Source organism: Ipomoea triloba, chromosome 6 (genome assembly GCF_003576645.1).
Source record: "Ipomoea triloba cultivar NCNSP0323 chromosome 6, ASM357664v1".
Lineage (NCBI taxonomy): Eukaryota > Viridiplantae > Streptophyta > Magnoliopsida > Solanales > Convolvulaceae > Ipomoea > Ipomoea triloba.
The window spans coordinates 20389473-20413890 of NC_044921.1; the positions used below are offsets into that span (position 1 = coordinate 20389473).

The 24418-nt window shown below is 35.0% G+C and overlaps 2 protein-coding genes and 2 pseudogenes across 2 annotated transcripts; 3 read left to right on the forward strand and 1 right to left on the reverse strand.

The window, feature by feature from the left end:
* The first annotated feature begins 454 nt into the window (after positions 1–454).
* LOC116023640 lies at positions 455–6539 on the forward strand (annotated as a pseudogene).
* A 4604-nt stretch (positions 6540–11143) lies between these two features.
* Positions 11144–11278, forward strand: LOC116023838 (annotated as a pseudogene).
* Positions 11279–11487: 209 nt separating this feature from the next.
* Positions 11488–17478, forward strand: LOC116022133 (probable LRR receptor-like serine/threonine-protein kinase At1g05700). The gene is made up of 12 exons (XM_031262708.1): positions 11488–11744; positions 11932–12496; positions 12636–13126; positions 13239–13377; positions 14086–14157; positions 14329–14400; positions 14511–14591; positions 15312–15451; positions 15571–15794; positions 15879–16005; positions 16122–16184; positions 16698–17478. Exons 1-12 carry the CDS (start codon positions 11654–11656, stop codon positions 17291–17293), a joined length of 2661 nt encoding a protein of 886 aa, XP_031118568.1. The 5' UTR covers positions 11488–11653; the 3' UTR covers positions 17294–17478.
* A 3608-nt stretch (positions 17479–21086) lies between these two features.
* LOC116021891 (transcription factor bHLH87) lies at positions 21087–22911 on the reverse strand. The gene is made up of 2 exons (XM_031262406.1): positions 22744–22911; positions 21087–22614 (listed from the first exon to the last, which is right to left on the reverse strand). The coding sequence occupies exon 2, from the start codon at positions 22460–22462 to the stop codon at positions 21269–21271; it is 1194 nt and encodes a 397-aa protein (XP_031118266.1). The 5' UTR covers positions 22463–22614; positions 22744–22911; the 3' UTR covers positions 21087–21268.
* Between the last annotated feature and the right edge of the window lie 1507 nt (positions 22912–24418).

A 24418-nucleotide genomic window follows, 5' to 3' on the forward strand; every position in this document is an offset into this window, starting at 1 on the left:
GACAGCAACCATTTGTTGTTTACAATTTTAAAACTTTATATTCACAATTTTAGATCTCAATATACAAAATTACATTACTCAATGTTCACAATTTTTAAACTCTATATTCACAATATTGTTATATAGATTCAAAAATTGTGTTATACTGTTTAATATAGAGTTTTGATACTGTTGAACATAGAGTTATGAAATTGTGAATATAGAATTATAAAATTGTGAACATGAACCCAAGTGCCCTTGCAAAGTGGACCTGGTCAATGGCATAAGAACCCGTAGAATACGCATCCCTTGAAAGGGGGCAGATGTCGTTATAAACTTATAATTGCACGGTTTGCATTTATCAATTTAGTCAGAAATTAGTAGACAAAGTCAATACGCGTCTTATTCACGGGTAGGCACTTTCTTGATTTAAGTTACGCAGTTTCCATTACTTTCAGCCATCTCAAAGCCGATAATGGATCTGTTGAGGAGGAGCAGGAGCTTACTCATTGCTGCGTTATTACTTCTTCTTTCCTTTACTTCATACAACTTTGTTCTTTCCCAAGATACTCAAGCAGGTATATATTACTCATTCTGTTTTATTTTTGCCTATTTGGTATCATAGTTAGCTTTATCAGTCAATTTTAACTGTTTAACTTGGTTATATAACTAATATGATTGTTTTTTTAAAAAGCTGCTCAAAATAACTTTTTCAATAAGTTTTTGGAAAAAGTGTCAAATAGGCCACTGAACTTATAGCTTTTGTGCAATTAGGCCATTGAACTTAAAAAGTGTGCAATTCAACTATCAAACAAGTAAAATTTGTGCAATTGGACCATTTTTACAAAAATTTTCTGGTAAAATCCAATTATATTACTAACGTATATGTATTAAGAGTGGCATTTTCTTCTACCATACTAGTTGGGAGTCAATATTGAAATGTTTTTAACTCAAATTGAATTAAAAAGTTTTGTAAAAATGGTCCAATTGCACAAATTTTTCTTGTTTGATGGTTGAATTGCACACTTTTTAAGTTCAATGGCGCAATTGCACAAAAGCGATAAGTTCAGTGGCCTATTTGACACTTTTTCCTAAGTTTTTTTATAAAGTCATTTTGCATGTAATCAGCTATCTGCTAAAAGCTAATTTATCAAACATCTTTCTACACAATCGACAAATGCTATAAACTAGTCAAATTCATTAACTCAATCAGCTATTAACTAAAATCTCTTGACCAAACACCCCCTTTATCTGCCATGTTATAGTCAAACCAATTCTTTTTTGTTTGCTTATTTTCATTGTGTTTAAATTTTATATATTAATATTAAACTTAACATTATAAAAAATTAAATTAAAAATAACTTCATTCTGGCTAGTTTAATATTTTATATCCATGCATCTTCATATCATCAAAATTAAGTTTGTGACAATAAGACAATTACATTCAAGCAAGTATGTACGAAAATATATTGCGAGCTGAGTTGAGGGTTTTTCTATTTTTAATTAAACAATCTGTTTCCGGCTGACTCTGATCTCCTCAGGTTTTATAAGTTTGAATTGTGGAGGCGAAGACTATACGGACGACATAACAGGTTTACGTTATATATCAGATTCCACCTTCATCGGCGACAACAACAACGCCGTACGCAGCACTGTGTCTCAAGATTACAAGGTGCGAAGACTATGGAAAAATCTCACAAGTTTTCCTAAAGGGGTTAGGAACTGTTACACCCTGCGGCCTGCTCAAGGGAAGCTAAATAAGTACCTCATACGGGCTAGATTCTTCTATGGAAACTAAGATGGCAATGCTAACAAACAGCTCCCACAATTCGACCTCCACCTTGGGGTCCAGTACTGGGACACCGTCGAATTTGATCCCAAAGAGGATACTAAGGCTGTCGACAAGGAGATCATACATACTCCTTCCTCGGACCTCATACATGTGTGCCTTGTCAACACCGGCCTTGGTACGCCCTTCATCACCGTCCTCGAGCTCCGGCCTTTGGACAATTCTATGTATCCTACTGGTTATGTCGGATCCTTGATGAAGTACATACGGTCTGATATAGGCTCCACAGCTACACAAATTCTCAGGTGGGATAGAAGGGCTACCATACTTAATTAGCTTACTACCTCACTAACTACAGTATTTAATTAGGTCAATTATACTATAAAAGTGAAAATGTTAACGATAGGAAACACATAATTTATTAACTACAAACACACATGTTATTTTGAATCAGGGTTAACAATGCACAGTGAACTTTAATCGATGGTACAATAATTGCTGCATTTATGTAGTATATACATACATCTATTTAATTTCCAATTACGATGAATTGAACGTTTGTAATTAGGTACAAAGACGATGTATTTGACCGCATCTGGCTTCAAGGGACACTGGATGGTGCGACACCAGTAAACACTACATCGACCGAGAAGTTCGCAACAGACGAAAACTTATTCAATATGCCGCCTGCGGTGATGAGCACTGGCGTTGTGCCGTCAGATTCAACCCAGCAGTTGACTTTCGGTTGGTCTACCAAAAATTACTCGGATATTATCTACTTCTGCTTGTCCTTTGCTGAAATCCAAAATCTTAAATCCAACCAAACCCGACAACTCAATATCTACCTTAATGGCGACCTTTTCTTTGGCCCGGTTGTCCTACCTAGTAAGGGCTATACTACAGTGTACCCCAAACACCCATACACCAATGCTACTCAGTACAATATCTCCATCAATAAGACCCAAAACTCCACGCTCCCTCCCATCCTCAACGCCGTCGAGGTTTATCGTTTGAAACAATTCAATGACCCACAAACCGACGACAATGACGGTACGCCATATTTTATTTATGTATTTTTTTTAGTACTATTGACTCTATTACATTACAGTAGTATCTGTTAATTATATTTTAGGTAAGTACTTTGGTCTAAAGCAAGCGCCCTTGGCTTTTAACTTGGTCACGTTTTAATTTGTGTATGTTTTTGCATAACTACTTCTTCAGTTGAGGCAATGTTTGGCATCAAGTCAGATTATGGCGTGACCAAGAATTGGCAAGGAGACCCTTGTTCACCTCTGTCTGATTCATGGGATGGTCTCAAATGTAGCTACACAGCCTCCAATCCCCCCAGAATTACATCCTTGTATGTATACTGTTTTTTTTTCCCCTTAATTACTTTGACAGTTCATTCTACCCAATACAAGTTTAATCAAGTAATTTGTTTACACTTTAATACTTAATAATAATAATTATTATTAAAATTGTACGTGTTCTTTAATTTGTATTTAGGAAATTGAACGCAAGTGGATTAACAGGGTCAATATCTTCTCACATATCCAACCTTACAATGATACAAATACTGTAAGTACTGTACATATATGCATGCGCAATTATTGCTTCAGTTTGTAATTAATTGAGGAACATGCCTGAAATTAATTATACTTAATTTTATATTTTAATTTCAGAGATCTGTCCAACAATAAGTTGACTGGACCTATACCTGATTTTCTTGGCGAACTGCCTTCACTCAGCGTTCTGTGAGTAAATAAAAAAATTCAATGCAAGTTTGGATCAATATGCATGACGTGTTTTTCCTTCACTCAGCGTTCCAGAAATCTTCAATGGAAGTTTGGATCAATATGCATGACGTGTTCTTTATGGAGAGACTTTTATTTTCAGATCATATTGTGATCTCTGAAAATGCTTCAAAGCTTGAATCAATATGCATGACTTGTTCTTCATGAAGGGATCGGACTTTTATTTTCAAGATCATATTGTGATCTCTGAAAAAGTTTCAAAGCTTAAGATGTTTCCGAGTGTTTAGTGTTTACATGATCATATTGTGATCTCTGAATAAACTTCAAAGCTTAGTATAATATTTATCAAATTTTTAGTGTCAACATTTATTTCTACTACTATTATTATTATTATTATTATGATATGATATTTTGAGTTATTTTGTGGAATTAAATTGCAGAAATTTAAGTGGAAACAACTTCTCAGGGCCTGTCCCGGAAAAACTGCTTCAGAAATCAAAAGAAGGAAACTTAGCATTAAGGTTAAATTTGCTTTTTTATAATTTTGAGAGTTACGTTAGTTAATTTTGAGACGAGCACCGATTTAAAACATTCTTGTCTGTTCTGTCAGCATTGAGAATGTGAGCTCCAACACGAATATCTGCCAGAATGGTTCCTGCGACGGCAACAACAAGAAGAAGAAAAACATTGTTGTTCCAGTTTTAGGGTCTGTGGCTTCTGTACTATTACTAGCGCTAGCAATATTCGCAATCCTATCGGTTATTAAAAGGAGAAAACAAAAAGGTATAGTACTCACATATTTCATATAGTCTCTGTTTGGTATAATTTATTCTTTTCTCAAAAAGGGCCACACTTGTGTGAAACCGTCTCACGGATCTTTATTGAAAAAGTTAATTTGAACTTTTGAATTTTAGCATTTTAAAGTTATAAAAAGTTGATTAACCAAACACTTATATTAATTTTTTAACAAAGTCAAACAACTAATTGGTGGTGAAATAAGTTACTAACTAACTATTTTACCAAACAGGATCATAATCTCTTACCTACTTTTATCTTTCAAAGTTTAGTATATATATATAGAATAGAATTTTCTAACAAAGTTTGGTGCATATATGTGGCATCAGAACCAAAACAGGGTAGTGCTGAGTCAAAGAAATATGATGATTTACAAACCAAGAATCACCGATATAGTTTCGCAGAAATCAGAGATATTACAAACAATTTTGATAAGGAACTTGGTAGAGGCGGGTTTGGAACGGTTTATCAGGGCTGTATAGATGGCACCCAAGTTGCAGTCAAAATGCTGTCATCAACATCAGGCCAAGGCTTCAAGGAGTTTCAATCTGAAGTTCGTATATATTATGAATAAAAATTAAATATGATTTTATTATTTAATGTAGTATGTATCATTCTCATTTTGTAATTAATTTATTTTACAGGCTAACGTTCTAATGAATGTTCATCATAAAAACTTGACCTCGCTTGTGGGGTACTGCATTGAGGAAACAAACATAGGGATCATCTATGAATTCATGGCCAATGGAAACTTACACCAGCATCTCTCTGTCTCAGGTATCATCATCTTAGTAGTTAGTAGAGAAGTTATAACTTCATTTCTTTATACTGTCACATTTTCAAGATGCAAGTTTTGAGGTGTTAGTTAAGTTACTGAATAATGGAAGAAGGTTCATTATGAAGATGATCTGATTGCATTATTTGGAAAATGAAAGGGTGCTAGATTTAGCTCCGACACCCAGCACTTGACAGTCTTAACTGCACGGTTTTAGAAACTATGGTTAGTAGGGAAATTAAAACTTTATTTTCTTGTACCACCCCACTTTCGGGAGGCAAGGTGCTAAACTTCAGCCCAATATAATTATAATCCCCAAATCAGCTGGTGCTGAACTTGACTCTTTACGGGTCTCCGCTAAACAGTTGCATTATTAGTGTAAGATTCTAAGTTGATCATTTTTTCATGGTCGCAGCCGGAAACCATAATGTTCTAAGCTTCCGGGACAGGCTCCAAATTGCTGCAGATTCTGCCCAAGGTTAGTATATACTCCATCCCTATTACATTCAATTGAAGTTCTTGGACTAGTGGACTTACTCTGATTTTTGGTATTGTTGAAATGCACAGGGTTAGAGTATCTTCACCATGGTTGCAAGCCGCCAATAATTCATAGAGACATCAAGTCTACAAATATTTTACTCAATGAAAAGTTCCAAGGAAAACTAGCTGATTTTGGATTATCACGAGCTTTTCCAAATGAAAATGGCACTCATATCTCAACAGTTATTGCTGGTACTACAGGATACATAGATCCGGAGTATTACATCTCAAACAGGTTGACCGAAAAGAGCGATGTGTTCAGTTTTGGAGTCATTATTTTGGAAATAATCACAGGCCAGCCTGCAATAATAGGGAAACCCCCTAACCATGCTCACATTAGTCGTTGGGTCACCTCCACGCTCAAGAATGGGGACATCAGGGACGTTGTTGATCCCAGGTTAATCGGCGAGTTTGACGTTAATTCAGCTTGGAAAGTTGTGGAGCTAGCAATGGCTTGTGTGTCTCAGGATTCCGACAAAAGACCCAGCATGAACGAGGTTGTGAGTGAGTTGAAGGATTGCTTGTCAACGGAGATGGCTAGACATGGCACAACTTCACAAAGGTCCATCAATACTTTGTCCGCGGCCACTATTGACTTAGAATTTGGGCCCATGGCAAGGTAGTGGCTCTTTTTTTTTTTTTTTTTTGCCCAAAAGTATCCCTTCGATCAGCCCATAACAAGAAGACTAATTCTCGATCTCAACGGTCAACACACTAAATGGTAAGGGACTGGCCAAATAGTTTGCATTTAAACGATTCAAATTCTAATTCATTTAAGTCAACAACTTTTATTTCTAGGCATCATATTTAATTTCCTGTTTCTCACAATAAGATGGTGTAGTACGTTCACCTTGGATGTAAAACATAGTGCATCAAGTTTGAGAAATGCAGATTTTCTTGGAATTTATGGATGTGTTTGATAGTTGTGCAAGTATTAGAATATAAAACGTAATAATTGATTGTAAAATGTCATTAATGAGCTTGTTTTTGGCTCTGTTTGGCAGAGTTTATTTAGGAGCTTATAGCTTATTTTAAGCTACTAATAAGCTATAAGCTCTGTTTGGTAATGTTCTCAAAATAAGCTAGTAGCTTAAAATAAGAGCTTATTTTGAAACGCTACTTGGGGTAGCTTTTCAAAAATAAGCTAGTAGCTTTTAACTTTTTTCAATTTTTATCCTTATTATTTTAAATAGGAACAAGGGCCAAATTGGCCACCGAACGAAACGCATTAATGCAATCAGGCCACCCAACCTAAAAAACGTGCAATTACTCCACTCAACAGTGCAAATTCCTCCAATTTCACCTGACAGCCGGTTCTCAACCCTTCCATCCGGTTACCTAGCTGACGTAGCTTTCTTACATGGCAATTTTCATTTAATTCCTTTATTTTTCATTTTTCCTTAGTCAACCATTCCAGCCTGTAAGCATTTTGAAGAACTTTCCCAAATCGATGAACTCCACTAATATTCCTTATCAAACCATTTTGGATTCAATTCTCTCCATTTTCACTGTAATCAAACAATTCAAAAGTTTATTTGAAAATGAAACAGAGAATGGAAAAGAAGAAGCAAATGAAAACCAGTCCTCCGTCGCAACCAGCGCCGTCCGCCGTCATCCACGTCTCTGCTGTGTCCGGTCTCGCCGCCACCCAGCCTCCATCATCGCCGAGACTGCCACCACTCCCGACCTGGCCACCGTCCTGGCATCCCGGCGGTTCTCCTTCTCCTCGCCTAGCCGGTCAAACTCCACCATCATTGTCCATCAAGATTCTTCACGGAGAAAACCATACGAAACTTGTGGTGCTGCCGGAGAGGGGAGAGGCCGCATGCAAGGAATGTGGGTATTGGCGTTGGAAATTATGGGTTGTCAGAAAGCAGGCGGCGGTGGGTTTTTTTTTGGGTGCTAACTGCAAAGAAATGAGGGGAGGTGGTGATGCGGTGGTAGACGGTGGCGCCGCCGCGGTGATTGAGTGCGTTGACCAGCTATCCGAGCAAATACGATCTCACGAGCAGGGGCGAAGGTACATGGTAATTAATTTTGAGTAAATTAATTTGTTACTTGCAAGTTGCCGACGGTGAAGTATCTATCACAGGAGTGAATTCCGATCTGGTGAGACAGGTAGCTCCAGCGGCATCCACCCACTTTGTTAATTAGTCCTACCTGCAAATTAATTTGTTACCAGCGGCATCTTCCGTATGAGATGATGCCAGGCCACTGGTTCAATATTGTTTGCTGCTGAAAAGGGAAAATTAGGATTTAGGAATTTGAGGGCAATAGGAAAGGAAGGGCTCTAGAGCGAAGAGTGACGACAGAAGGGGAAATTACTCAAATTAGGTTAGGGATTTAGGGCTGTACATGAAAATTGCCATGTAGGAAAGCCACGTCAGCTAGGTAACCGGAAGAACCGACTGTCAGGTGAAATTGGAGGATTTTGCACTGTTGAGTGGAGTAATTGCACGTTTTTTAGGTTGAGTGGCCTGATTGCATTAACGCGTTACGTTCGATGGCCAATTTGGCCCTTATTCCTTTTAAATAAATGACTTCCTTTACCCCTCTTAATTAAAACCCTTTTGACATTTTATTTTCATTATGTTTGGTTGTAATTTCAGTTTCACATTTGTGTTTGAACATTAATTTTTGTATGAACTAATCTTATGAATTATAAACATTTTTTTACTTTATATATTTTCAAATATATGTTCTTACTTTATATTTTATTTAAATATATTGATTTCATTATTTTATATGTTAATATATAAACAAACCTATTTAAATTTAAAATTATTTAAATTGTATGAAGATGTCCTTTTTAGTCTTTTTACATTTATCAGTTTATCAAAAAGCTAATTTTACCAAACACTTTTAAGCATAACAGCTAGCTTAACAACTCTTCAGATTTCAGCTTCGAGCTTATTGCTGTGTTTGGTAGAGCTTATTTAGGAGCTTATAGCTTATTTTAAGCTACTAATAAGCTATAAGCTTTGTTTGGTAATGCTGTCAAAATAAGCTAGTAACTTAAAATAAGAGCTTAATTTGAAACGCTACTTCAGGTAGCTTTTCAAAAATAAGCTAGTAGCTTCTTAACTTTTTTCCATTTTTATCCTTATTATTTTAAATAAATGACATCATTTATCCCTCCCAATTAAAACTCTTTTGACATTTTTTCTTCAATATGTTTCGTTGTAATTTTAATTTGATATTTGTGTTTGAACAATAATTTTTGTATGAACTAATTTTATGAATTATAAACGTTTTGTTTTACTTTATATATTTTTAAATATATGTTCTTACTTTATATTTTATTAAATTATATTGATTTCATTATTTTATATTTTAATATGTAAACAAACATATTTAAATTTAAAATTATTTAACTTTTATGTAGATGTCCTTTTTAGTCTTTTTACATTTATCAACTTATTAAAAAACTAATTTTACCAAACACTTTTAAACATAACAGCTATTCAGATTTCAGCTTCGAGTTTGTAGCTTTTCAGCTTCGAGTTTGTAGCTTTTCAGCTTTCAGCTACTTTTAAGCTTTCAGCTACCATTTCAGCTAGGTTTGCCAAACATAGCCTATAGCTTTTAAGTTTTCAGCTACTTTTCAGCTTTCAGCTACTTTTCAGCTAGGTTTGCCAAACATAGCATTTGTCTTGTACTATACGTGTGCATATGATGTCTACAACATTTTTAAAAATATTTTTTTAGAAGTTATGCGGAGTATTAAGTTTGAACAATCTTTAATTTTTATTCTTCCTGCAAGTCTTAAAACAAAAGTGGAAGTTATTCAAAAAAGAATATGACTAAATGTGACAATGCCACAATAGTCGAGGATTAAAAGTGGAAGTTGTTCAAAGTTAAGGATGTAATATAGCAAAATTAAAATATATGACTAAATGTGACAATGCCGCAATAGTCGAGGACTAAAAGTGAAATTTGCTCTTATTTAATACTATTCGTCAGATTGGTTGACGACCAATCTGGTCATCTTCTCCATTGGAGAAGACAACTGGAGAAAACGACCAACCTGGTCTTCTCCAAAACAACCTAGACGACCAGAGAAAATGATAGCATGATCACCTTTTTCTTTAATGGCGTCGGGCATCGGTGGCCAGGTGTTCGACAGTCGCCAGAGTGATGGACAGAAACCTAATGACTGGTTGTTCTAAGTGAATAATTGGTTATTTGGGTTTAAATTCATCAAAATGACAAGTTTGAGTGTTTAATTGAACTTTTTTGTTTGAGAGCTTAATTACACTTTTGAACAAAGTTCAAGGGCTTATTTGAACCTTTTTTCAAAAAAAATTTTATAGACAACGTTGTACCACAATATACCGATCGAATTATATATTGAATTTTTCATATTAATACATTGATATATTATATTATGTGTTCACAAACATGACAACATATAAAATTAATTAAAACAATTAATGAATATGACATAAACATTTAATAAATATAAGACATGAATAGTGATCAATAAATATTTTTTTTAATACTACGGACTCTATTACAATGCACTATATGCTCATAACTACTTTCTCAACCTATTGATGCATAAAGAGTCAATATTGACTTTACTGAGCCTCGAACCCAAAACCTCCCATATGAGGGAGTGAAAGTAATTAAATTACAAAACAAAAAACAAAAAAACAAAAAACAAAAAACAAAAAAAAAACCAAACCAAAACAAAACAAAAACTCTAAGCATTGTTTGGGCAAAACTAGATTTCACTACTGAAGCAAACATTATGCTATTTCTTCAATGAAATGCTCTCTAACTTCCAGAATTAAAGTGGTACTACTACCATATCACCCCAATGGCACAATCGCAATTCACCTCTATTTTCTTTATATGGTTGCAATTTCAATTCACTATACTTCTGACAGTTCCACATCACCTAAAGATTTATTTTCTTTCCACAATTATTCTCTTTATATCAATATATAAATTACTTTCAAATATTAAAAGTGATGAAAATAAAAATTCATACTACATAAATTTAATTATATGGTACAAAATTGAAATAAAATAATTCATACTACATGAATATTTTGAAAATTTATATTATGTAAGCATTTGAAATAAAATAACTTTTATTACCTTAAATTTTTGAACTACGTAAAATTTAAAACTATGAAAAATAAAATTAAAAGTATATTAATACATTACTTAAAATTAATTTCAGCTATATATATATATATATATATATATATCGACACACACAAAATTATTGATGTAAAGTAAATATAAACAAGAATACAAAAAAAAAATTACATAATATAATAATGGTAAAATAATAATAATATTTAACTATTAAAAAGTATGCCCCACCTTGCCAAATTTTGGTAAGGTGGGGCCTAATACTTTAAAGCTTGCAAGTAAGTGTGAAATGTTAGTAGTTTATTAGGTGAAATTTAAATAATTAAAAGGAAAACTTGGAGCTAATACACAAGATTGTCATTAGTGTTAGGTTGGTGTTGACATACTCAATTCTCCCATAAAGAAATACTTACCTGGACGGGGTCAATGGGCGATCAACAAGGCCTATGGATGGATCGGTGTTAAATTAAGGTCTACCTTATAGGTGGAGCCTACGTCATAATTTGTGGTAAAAGAGGCCTGCGTTCGCGCGGTCCCTACTTTTAAAAAAAAATAAAAAAATTCTCTCGTAAAAAAATATTGTAAAAAGAGAACAATAGTTTATTAGTATGCGGACTTTTAGACAGATGTTTTACAACAATTTTGTAAAAAAAATATATACCAAATAATATGATATCAACGTATATTTTTCATATGACCCGCATACCTCAATGTCCTTAGTTATATTGTGACTGTTGCATTTATGAATAATTTGAAGACCAATTCAAGTCAATACGCGTGGAGAATTGAATTGAAATTATTGCATGTTGCAATCAAAATATATTGTAGTGCGTGTTATAGAGAGGACCACTTTCTTAATTAGTTAGTTTAAGTTACCCAGTATCCATTACCTTGAGCTATCTCAAATTAAAGCCGATGGAGCTGTTAAGGAGCTTTCTCATTTCACTATTATTGTTTCTTTGCTTTACTTCATCCATCTTTGTTCTTTCCCAAGATCCTCAAGCAGGTAGCTATATTATATAAGTAGTATTTTATTTGTCCATGTCTATCGACTCTTTCAGCTACAACAGATAAAGAAAGTATATTAAACAGATCAGATACTAAATAGTACTCCAAAAAAAAAATTGTCCTTCATTTATGGGGAATTTGTTTTTGTTTATTCTTAATTATCTGACTCCGATCGATCCGCTCAGGTTTTATAAGTTTGAATTGTGGAGGCGAAGACTATACAGACGACAAAACAGGTTTACGTTATATATCAGATTCAACCTTCATCGGCGACAACAACAACGCCGTATGCAACACTGTGTCTCAATATTACAAGGATCGTGGTCTGGGAAGAGAATGGAGAAATTTCACAAGTTTTCCTAAAGGGATTAGGAACTGTTACACCCTGCGGCCTGCTCAAGGGAAGCTAAATAAGTACCTGATACGCGCTAGTTTCTTCTATGGAAACTACGATGGCAATTCCGGCAAACAGCTCCCGCAATTCGACCTCCACCTTGGTGTGGAGTACTGGGACACCGTCGAATTTGATCCCAAAGACGATACTAAGGTTGTCGACAAGGAGATCATACATACTCCTTCCTCGGACCTCATACATGTGTGCCTTGTCAACACCGGCCTCGGAACGCCCTTCATCTCCGTCCTCGAGCTCCGCCCTTTGGACAATTTCATGTATCCTCCTGTGTCCGGTGGATCGTCCTTGATGTTGAACATTCGTTGGGATATAGGCTCCACGGCCACACAAGCTCTCAGGTAAATTAAATTGTAACATGTGTTTTATCTCAACTAAAAGTCTAAATTAATTAATAGTTGAAAAATTAGCTGAAAGCTGAAATGCAGCTACAAAGTTAAAGTCAGTAGTTAATAAGCTAATTGAAATTAAAGTTTGTAGGTATGAGGAGGATGTTTTTGACCGCATCTGGGATCCGTTTACCATGGATGGAACTACGCCAATAAACACTACCTCAACGGTGCACTTATTAGAAGGAAACGGCAATAACTTATTCAACATGCCGGCGGGGGTGATGAACACCGCAGTTGTGCCGTCAGATCCAACCCAGCCGTTAACGTTCAGTTGGTCTACGAAAAATTCATCGGACGAGCTCTACATCTACATGTCCTTTTCCGAAATCCAGCAACTCCCATCGTCAAATCAAACCCGAGAATTCAATATCTACCTTAACGGCGACTATTACTTTGGTCCTGGTATCCCACCTTATCTGAAGGCCGCTACGGTGAACGACAAAACCCCACACACCAACCGTACTCGCTACCAATTATCCCTCGAGAAAACCCAAAACTCGACGCTTCCTCCTATGATCAATGCTCTTGAGGTTTATCGTTTGAAACACTTCAATGAACCACAAACCTACGACACCGACGGTACCAACGGATTGAATATATACTTCAATTGTGATCAAAGCTTTTGGTGAAGTTTTGGTTTAATTAATTTGTTTAATTTTGTGTTTATGCATAATTTTAATTTGATCATCAGTTGCGGCCATGATTAGCATAAAGTCAGTTTATGGCGTGAGAAGGAATTGGGAAGGAGACCCTTGTTCACCTGCGTCTTATGCGTGGACTGGTCTCCAATGTAACAATCAAGGCTTCAGTAACCCCAGAATCATATCCTTGTATGTATACCTACTCTCCTTCTTTGCTTTCATATTTCATTCTACTTTAATTCCTACCCAATATACAGGAGTTCTATCAATTCAGTTAAACCACCCATTTAGCACCCATTTAGAATGGTAATGGGATGCCAGCTCATCTGCCTTACTTAATCTCAGCTCAATAAAATTTTTATTGGCTTGACTTTGTATATATGTATCAATCTTTAACACCTAATTACGTAACCTGACTTTGTATGTATCAATCTTTAACACCTAATTACGTAACCTGACTTTGTATGTATCGATCTTTAACACCTAATTAAGAGTGAATTGGATATTTTATTATTATTAGGGTGAGTCTCCTGTGAGACCGTCCCACGGATAAAGATCCGGGTCGAGTTTTAAATGATAATGTAATACTTATGCTATAAAATGTAATACTTTTGATTTAAAAAAATACTTTTAAATTAAAATATAATATTTAGGGGTTAAACAATTACTTTTGGAAAAAATATTTATTACTTATGAGAGAAAATGTAATACTTATGATGAAAAATGTAATAATGTAATATTAGGGATTGAAGAGTTACATATGAGATCCCTGACTTGACTCGTCTCATTGATGAGATCCTTGAGATGCATAGGAGATTTATCATATTATTGTTGTTATTATTATTATGAGTTTCATATTTTTTTTTAAAAAAAAAAATTGTGCTTTTTAATATTAAGGGATTTGTCCTCAAGTGGGTTGACCGGGCCAATATCTTCTTACATATCGAACCTTACAATGATACAAGTCCTGTAAGTATTGTTACTTTAATTTTTACTTATTGATTGACAAACATGCCTGAATGTTTTTTTATTACTATCAACTCTATTACAAGTATAATCTATTCAATATATTTTCACCATTTGTTTTATCCCAAAGAATCCATGCTTGAAATTAATTATACATAAGTTTTATATTTTCAGAGATCTATCCAACAATAATTTGGATGGACACATACCTGATTTTCTATCTCATCTTCCTTCACTCCGTGTTCTGTAAGTAAATTATAAACCTTAAAATATTATTATTATTATTATTATTATTATTATTATGCTAAATAACAGCAAAATTAGAAATACTGATGAGATTTTATATTAAATTGCAGAAATTTAGTGAGAAACAACTTCTCAGGGCCTGTCCCGGCCAAACTTCTTCAGAAATCAAAAGAAGGAAGCATATCATTGAGGTTTAATTTGCTTTATAAATTATAATTTTTAACGTTTGACACTAGAAGAGCGATCATATATATATATATATAGGCCGGGGAGGATTGTGAGAAAATGCCGTCTGGTATATCAACAACGGTTGAGGGTTGTTAGAAATTAATGGGGGAAAAAATAGAGTTCTTTTTATAAATTTTGAAAACTTGAAATTTTTTAATAATTATAAAATTAATTTGGTTGTTTTTAGTCAAACTCTCAACCATAAATGACCTATAATGGGTAGTTGAAATTAGTCCTTATTAGATCATGTTGTTATTTGATCTTTCCCTAAATATAGCTATGGTTCAAATGAAAACAACTTAGTAAAAAATGAGATTGATCACAACCGTGTCTAATGAATTCATCAATGTTTAAGTGTTTTAAAAAATAAAATAAAATAAAACAAAACAAAATCAATTTAATTTGCAATATTATTTATAAGAGTGACCGGTTCCTTTCCGGCTTATTTTTAAGCAAACTCTCATTTGTGTGTATGTATATGTATGTACATATATATATGGCAAAAACTTGTGTGAAACCGTCTCACAGGTCTGACGGGTTTAATGATGTACAAAATCTGACCCATTAATAAAAAAATTTGACCAATTAATTAAAAATTTGACCCGTGTGACGGATTTACTCACATAAGTGTTACACTGTATATATAATTCCAAGTAATTAACACATTGTTGTGGATGTGTCAGCATTGATAGCTGCCAGAATGGTTCCTGCGAGAAGAAGAAAAACGTTGTTGTTCCAGTTTTAGCATCTGTGGCTTCTGTACTCCTACTAGTGCTGGCAATAGTTGGCATCTTATTGGTGATTAAAAGGAGAAAACAAAGAGGTATAGTACTAACGTATATTTGCATATATATATATAATCTTTCAAAGTTTAATACAGAATATAATAATAGACTTTTCTAACAAAGTTTGGTGCATATATATATATATATATGGCATCAGAACCAAAACTGGGTAGCGTTGAATCAAAGAAAAATGATGATTTACACACAAAGAATCAGCGATATAGTTTCGCAGAAATCAGAGAGATTACAAACAACTTTGAGAGAGTACTTGGTAGAGGCGGGTTTGGAACGGTTTACCATGGGAGTATAGATGGCACCCAAGTTGCAGTCAAGATGCTGTCATCAACATCAGGCCAAGGCTTCAAGGAGTTTCAAGCTGAAGTATTATCAATAAATTAAAAACATGATTTTATTATTATTATTTAATGTAGTATGTTTCATCGTCACTGATTTTCGATTTTATAGGCCAACGTTCTAATGAATGTTCATCATAAAAACTTGACGTCGCTTGTTGGATACTGCATTGAGAGTACACACATTGGGATCATCTATGAATTCATGGCAAATGGAAACTTACAGCAGCATCTCTCAGGTACTAGTGCATTTTTCTGTTTCATTTTTTCACAGTTTTCCCTTTTTTTTTTCATTAGAAAAATGGTAGAAAGAATAGAAAATGTGTTTATCAGCATCTATTTTTCCTGGTCGCAGCTCGAGACCATAAAGTTCTAAGCTTCCGGGACAGGCTCCAAATTGCTGCAGATTCTGCACAAGGTTAGTACATACATTCAATTCAAGTGTTGTGAGTTTGTTATCTTTAGACTAGTGGAACACTACATGAAAAATCGCGAATCACGACAGAATTTAAACAGCAAAATATCGTCGTAAATTACATTTTGTGACGGAATTGTGACGAGATCCGTCCTCTATTGGCTTGTCGTGACGGAATGCTTCCTTTCACTACAAAAAAAAAAAAAAGGTCATCATTTAGCGACGAAATATAAATCCGTCGCTATATGAACGCGTAACTTGAATTCATCACAAATTCTGTCGTGAATATTTTGTCACTAAGATTTCTCAGGTTTATTTTCTCTCCTCTTTGCGCACAAAACAGACGGAATTAGTTTTCGTCATCAATTCCGTCGTAAATTTGCGACGGAATTTACAACTAAAGTTATTTTGTCGATATATTGCGACGGATTAGTATCCGTAGCAAATTTTCGTCACAGTTTGTGAATTTTCTAGTAGTGCAAAGAAATCTAATTTGGGTTGCGGTGGAAATTATAGGGTTGGAGTATCTTCACCATGGTTGCAAGCCGCCTATAGTTCACAGAGATGTGAAGTGTACCAATATCCTGCTCAATGAAAAGTTCCGAGCAAAGATAGCTGATTTTGGGTTATCGCGAATATTTTTGGACGAAAATGGCACTCATATCTCAACCAATACAGCTGGTACTCCGGGGTACGTGGATCCCGAGTGTTTCATATCAAACAAGATGACTCAAAAGAACGATGTGTTTAGTTTCGGAGTTGTCCTTCTGGAAATAATCACTGGCCAACCTGCAATAATAGGGAAAACCCTTGAGCATACTCACATTAGTAATTGGGTCACATCCATGCTGGAGAATGGGGACATTAGGGACGTTGTTGATCCCATGTTAATGGGCGAGTTTGATGTTAACGCAGCTTGGAAAACTGTGGAGGTGGCAATGGCATGTGTGTCTCAGAGTTCCGATAAAAGACCCAACATGAACGAGGTTGTGAGTGAGTTGAAGGACTGTTTGGCAATAGAGATGAGTACACAGGGCACAAGCTCACAAAGTTCCATTAATAATTTCTCTGTCGCTACTTTTGACTTTGAATCTGGACCCATTGCAAGGTAATACGTGGTTCATCATTTGTACTTATTAGTCAACTCCGATCCGAATGTTTTTATACAATTGAAATTTCTTACATTTGAATTAATGTTTAGGTACCTTCAAAAAAAAAGAATTAATGTTTAGGTGGTATGTGATATTTATCAAGGAGAGTCACAGAGGTACCAACTGAATACAAGGTGTTTAGTGTACATACCTTATTTAATTTCAAGTTTCTCACAATATATGCTAGAGTGTTTGCGAAATGTGAATGTAAAATGTACAACGGGGAGAAAAAATGTATTTGTTAGGATCAAACACTTACCGCTACGCCAAAAGTTATAGTTTGTAGTAAATGCGCAATTTTATTTTTTTTATACCGTCACATTTTTAGAGTCAGGGTGTTAGATTTGAACTTAAGACTTCAGCTCAACAATTTCCCGTAGCCACTAATTACTGGATTTGGTCTTTCGCGGGCCTTGGCCCAATAGTATTTAGGAGGATGAGATATCAAGGAATGCTATGACTATATATTGGGCCAATAGGCCCATTTATGCCAAACTCTTGCAATTTGTCTTAGTGCCCAGACCAAATGAAACCCACTTATACCAAATCAATGTTCCTCATATCCATCCAAGTCATACGATCAGGCCCAATCGTTGCCATCAAACTCGTTAGATAGAGGCAAGAAGTTTGTTTTTTATAATTCAAATTTCTCGACTTCACCAAACTATATCTTAGACTCCATAAATTCTCTTTAAGGCAAATAAAAGAGGTAAATCTCAAGTTAAAAGTGATTCCAGGTTACCCTTCACCTGTACATTTTTGGTCAAAAGAAATCTTTACAAAATTGGTCTGATCAAAGTCCCTTAATGACTATTCAAGTTTCCAACAGAATTCAAACCTCTACCCTGCCGCATTAAGCAAGACTAGTGCAAAGAAGTTAATTGTAAATGGACGACTCGTTAAAGTTTCATATACACTACTAGAGAGTCTCAACGGTCTTTTCAATTCATTATTTTGGATACCCTGAGTCAGGAACAAAGAGAGGGAGACAATGATACATGTACAAATTACCTAAAGAAAATATTGAATTTTAGCTTGGCACCGTTCAAAAATATATGTGGTTTTCACCTTTCAATTTCCACGTTAAAACTCTTGTATCTACTTATGACCCACCTAGTGACTACCCTCAGGTCACAAAACCAACACGTACTCATTGTTCGGTTTTTTTTTTTGTTTTTGTTTTTTTTTTCAAACTTCCAAAAAGGTCAAAAATTAAATACATAAATTTTATCAAATAAATGTATTTAAAGAAAGCAAACAAAAAGAGAATTAACCCCCCCCCCCCTCCCCATGAAACAAACTAAAAGCAACAGGAGTAGCAAAGTGATATATCATTCTCTTGTACAAGAAGCGACTGTGACTTATAGAGAAGTATATTTGTACCTGTCAATAGTTGCCTATGGATCAGTTAGCAGTTACAATGGCACTACTTTATATGTTTTTAAGTATAACAACAATTAGAAAATTAATGACAACTTTATAACAGGGCTACGCAATAACATCACCCTATCGTAACCGTATACTAACCAAAGTCAATAAAATGTTACTCCGTGTTGGAGCCGACCAAAATTTTGCATTTAAAGAGCACATTCAAACTTATTCAATCACAACTTTAATTCATTAATTGAATTAAATTTATAATATTTTATCTTATTAAATAGATCATATCGATTTCTACATAGAACAATATATTATACGGAGTAATAATTTGATTTCTCTGACAATTTTATACACGGACTTTATTTGGTATTTTGAGACATCCCAATTCATATAATTTTTGTGTATTTCTACTTTTTTTAAAATATTACAATAAATTGTTGTAATCATTTATTGTCCCAATTTTTTTTTTTTTTTTTAAAAAGTATGTATACACGCAAGGAAGTATTGGTCCATTTTATCAATTCGAAAGAATAACCCAACCTTGTTCAGTTCAACTGAATATTTCCTAAATTAGCAAAATCAAAATGCATGCATGAATCTCTTGCACTGGCCAGCCGGACCCACCGCAACTTGCCGTGGACCACCTTTGTACATCACAGTCTATGTTTATACACAGTATTTTGTAACCGTGTAACTATAATTAGATAAATTTTATATAATAATCATTTTATTTAATTTATATCAAATATTTTTTAAATAATTTATATATGCTTTATATTTTTATCTAATTAATTTTTGAATCAATTAGTTTTTTGAAAACCTGAATCAATTAGTTAATAACATAAAACACGAAAAGAATTATAATATCAAAAAAATACTCAAGGGAAACAGTTGGCCTTTTTTATTCAAGGGTGAATTGATGTGTCTAAATAGTTTGAGAATTTATTGATATTTTTTCAATGAAATAATAAATTTAATTGAGATGGGTAAAAATAATGTCTAATGTTAGTAAATTATCAATATAGTTTATTGGCTATAGTGATTTCAACACTTTGATTATATATTTGCTTTTAATTTTGTTCAATAATGTTTTCAACTATTGAATTTGGAATTATTTTAATCAGAGGCATTGTTCTATCTAAATTTTACATATTTTAGTCTCCTAAAGAATTAAAATATATAATAATTTGATAATAATAACAAAAATTAAAAGTTTTGAGTTGTGGGGCTTAATGGATGGTCTACAGCTGGCAAAGGATAAGGGGTTAAGAAGGGTGATTTTTGAACTGGATTCGGAGCCAGTCGTCACAGCTATGAGAGGATAAGAGGCAGTGAATGGGTGCTCATCGACACTCTTCAAGAATTGTAAGTTTCTTACGACTTGTTTTGAAGAAACCGTCTTCCAACATATTTTGAGGGAGGGGAATAAGTGCGTTGAACACCTCGCAAACGTTGGACATTCTGGAGAGTGGGGGACTACCATCTTGGATTCGCCGCCCACTAGGTTAGTTACGTTCCTTGCAGCCAACGCCTTTGGTGCTAGTTCCATTAGAGTATGGTAATTCGTCTTCCCCGTGTCGACGGGGCATTTTCACCCAAATAAAAAAAAATAGTGTGAGAGATAATTTTTTTTGTTAGATTACGATGTATCTTGAGTATGCTCTAACTATATATAAGAAATACTTTAGCTTCAAACTCGTACCATACTCTAATGTGAGAAATAATTTAATTCCATTAATTTACTCTTCTAATGCGGGTAGTGAATTTAATAATGACAGCAAGATAAGAGCCAAAAAGGAAGAATAAACGTGCTTAGCAATAAGGAATTGGGGGTGAAGTCCGAGAGGCACGCTTTGGATTGAATCAAGGAGACAGGACCACTGACTAGGATTCACTAACAATTAAGCGAATGTCTCTCGCATCGGTTCCCTAAACTAATGCTAATTAATTAATTCTCCGTACACTAATCTTTCTTTTCTTAAAAATAAATGTCATAAACATTCTCCAGAAACGTATAAAATAAATTCAAATCTGCAACCACTTTCTAGCCCGCTATCTTAATTAATTAATCATAGCTCGTATTATTACCAATGGCTATCAATTCCCCATTGAAATCTTCACCGAAAAGAAAACCAGAACTGTAATTAAGCAGTGGTTGTCATAATGATGACACTCATAATTAAGGATGCTGTTACAATGAGTAATTAAAGCTATGCTGCAATCATGAGGATATGATGTAGTGAATGATTAATAATAATTTCCCAGGATTAAATCATGATGATCTAATGATGAAGAACACATGAAAATCTTATTTTTCGTACAAATATATATAACAATAAGTAGATTATAGATGTATCATCATGGGTGGTAGATCTTCGTAAAGATTGATGCATGGAAATTGGAAATGTTTATACATTTTACAGTTCTCTCTTTTCTCTAATTTGATCTGATGGATCGAGGTTAAAACTCGGTTGGGTTGAGTTTCATAATTTGATCTGATAGATCGAGATTAAAACTTAGTTGGGTTGAGTTGGGGGGAAAATGGTGAATATAATGTCAACTTCTGGGGCGGTGAATTGGGTTAGGGTTATAGAGGGGGAGATTATTGGGTTGCATGGGGAAAGAGTAGTTATTGAAGGGTAAAGATGGAGGGATAAAATGGTTAAAATTGAGTGATGAAGAAGAAGAGTCAATTTTTTGGCCGAATGCTTCCAAGGCTTTGACTTGAGACCTGAGAAATTTGAGATAGTTCGCGGCTTCATCGAGCATTGATGCAGTGTCCATTTTACTCCCTCCCGGAACCAGTCGTTGCAAAACCCTAATCCGTTCGCTAATCCTCTCCCGTCGCTGCCGCGCCGCCACCGTTTGCGGATCCGTCGATATCCTCACGTTCTTCCTCTTCGGCTTCTCCACCGCCTCCGCGCCGAAGTTCACCGGACGGAACGCCGCCGCACGGTAAATCATCTCCTTCATCTGCGCTATCGCCTCCGAGTCCGGCTCCTCCACCGAGGACGCCGACGAGCTTGGCTGCTGGAAATTGATGTTGGATGAGCTAGGGCGGGGGTTCTCCTGCCTGGATTTCTTCGATTTCGGTTGAATATTTTCTGGAATGAGATTGAAATTGGATGGATCGGGGTTTTCTCTCTTGCCTAGGAGATTAGAACAGTTGATCGTGTCCGAAATTGTCGCGGTTTTCGCGACGGTCTCCTCAAGGCAAGCGGATTCGCCGGAAGAAACCGCATTGCCGGTATTAAAGTTCCATAAACTCTTGCAGTCCGCCGAGAAAATCATGGAAATCTCGTCGTCCTCCACCGACGTATCGGTGTTGCTGTTCGTCGCAGACAGCAAGCAATCAAACGACTCCAGCTGAGAGCCAGCCGCCGGCGCCGCCTTAGCTTTGAAATTACAAAAATCTCCCATCAAACCGCCACTCCCTTGATTCAAAACATAACCGGACCGGTTCAGCACATCTCGACCGGAAGCACACATTCCAGAACCATCTATGGCGGCGGCGTCGCTCCATCCCTGCCGTGCAGCCATAGAATCCGCCGCCAATCTCGCCGCCGCTTCCTGCCGCTCCGGCAAGTTCCAGCTCGACACCATATGTATCGGATCAAACGGAGCCGGAGCCGGAGCCAATTCCTCCACCTGCGGCTTCGCCTGACCAACAACCATCGCGGTAATTCCGGTAGTCGCCGAATTCGAGCCGCCGACATGAAACGGCTCATCATCCCAGTCGAAAATATCCATGGCGAACAGATCGAGGAGATAGCTAGCTAGCTAGCTTCACAGCAAAGCTTGTCAGGAATAACGTCGAACAGAAGGCGAGCGAGCGATGGAATTATTGCAACCGACTTCCTATAAAAGCGTACAATCTCTAACCACCCTCTGATTCATATAATCTGCGATAATATACAAAAATAGCAACTCGTGACGTTAGTTTTCGCCAACAAGATTTTGTCCACTTGCACTATAATTGAGATATACAGAAACTCCAAATTTTAAATAATTGTTGGCAAATATATATATACCATGCATATACAGTGTATATAGATGGGCTTTTCTGGAACTTTGAGGAAGAGTTTGTTGTAAATGAAGATAGTTGATGATGATGATGCTAAGGAGAACAACCAAAACAAATGTAGTATTAGCTACAAGCAATGGAGTACACATTTGTTAGAAATACAGGTTATATAGAAAGAACAGGAACGGGTGTGTTTAGATTTTGGATTTAAATTAAAATATGATAACGTGGGCCATATATATATGTTTAGAGAGAGAGAGAGAGAGTTGAAAGAGTTGACAGGAGGTGTAGTGTTTTTAAGAAAAAGATAAGGCTTTTTGGTCAGCTTGGTGGGGCTGTAAGAGTGTATTTTTGCAGATGGGGAGCATGAGATTTCAGAGATGGTGTGGCATTATATTCTGATAAACTTAATAATGGGATTATATTAATTTATTTATTTATGCAAGGAAAATGCAATAGTCAAATACAATATTCTTATATATGTATCGCAGGTGCAGCATACATACACAGTATCAATTGAAGTAAAATTGGACATATCTGGATATTCATAACTAAAATAATATGCATACTCTGATCTTACCCTCCATTCTCATTGTTAGCTGGACATATCTGGTTTTTCAAATTATTAGTACAATTATTCTTATGATGTTTATAACTCATCAGCAATATATGAGCTAGTGTTCACGTACTGAGTTAAAGTTGTAAAATTTAATGGTAAGTTATGTAATCCCTTTAAATGTACTAAAATTAGAAATAGATAGACGAATCAAACCTTTTGGCTTATAGTTTTTTTCATTGTCATTCAATGATATATAATTATATACTAGCTCATCCAAATGTAATCCCTTTAAATGTATCAAAATTAGAAATAGATAGATGAATCAAACCTTTTAGCTTATAATTTTTTCATTGTCATTCAATGATATATACTTGCTCATTGGCACCTTGTATAGACCATTAAGTAAAGACCATTTAAATCAAGATTGATTTTGTTTAATTAAGCACATTCATAGAGAAATTAACACGTGTGCTGATTAGATGACTACTGATCATTACCATTTTTTATAGTCTTCAATTTTTTAGCATTCCCTAGAGAGGCATCATGACTCTATTGGTGTGGCTTGGTCTAAATTTGTTTAACCTATTTTATTATTTTCTTCCTCAATATGTAAAAAAAATGATTTTAATTGTCTTGTACTCTTGTATTATAATATATAATTAGTTGTAACAAAATATATATATTATTGTATAGAAGTTAGAATAGGAAATGATAAAAATATGAGATGGGGTTGTAGTGTTTATTAAATTAATATTAAATGATAGATTGAAAGGTTTAATGAATTGAAGTGGGGAAAAGGTCTGACCTCCTTTTGGGTGGTGTTGCTCATGCTAAGACCATGCGCGCTGTAAAGTTACAGCAAAGTGCAGTCATTTTTAAGCACTTCCACTAATCATAGCTTTAATCATAACATTTTTACGTTATCATTACTTTTTAATTATTCCCTCCTACTTTCCACCACTGTACTTTTTCAAGGTAAAACTTTTTTTTAATCATAACCCAATAAATTTATCATCATCAACTCTTTCCTCCCTTCACATTCTTCTTACAAACTATTAAAATTTGCAAAGCTGAGTGCAAGAGACTGCTATGCAAATTAACATTAACATTAACATGAAATTAA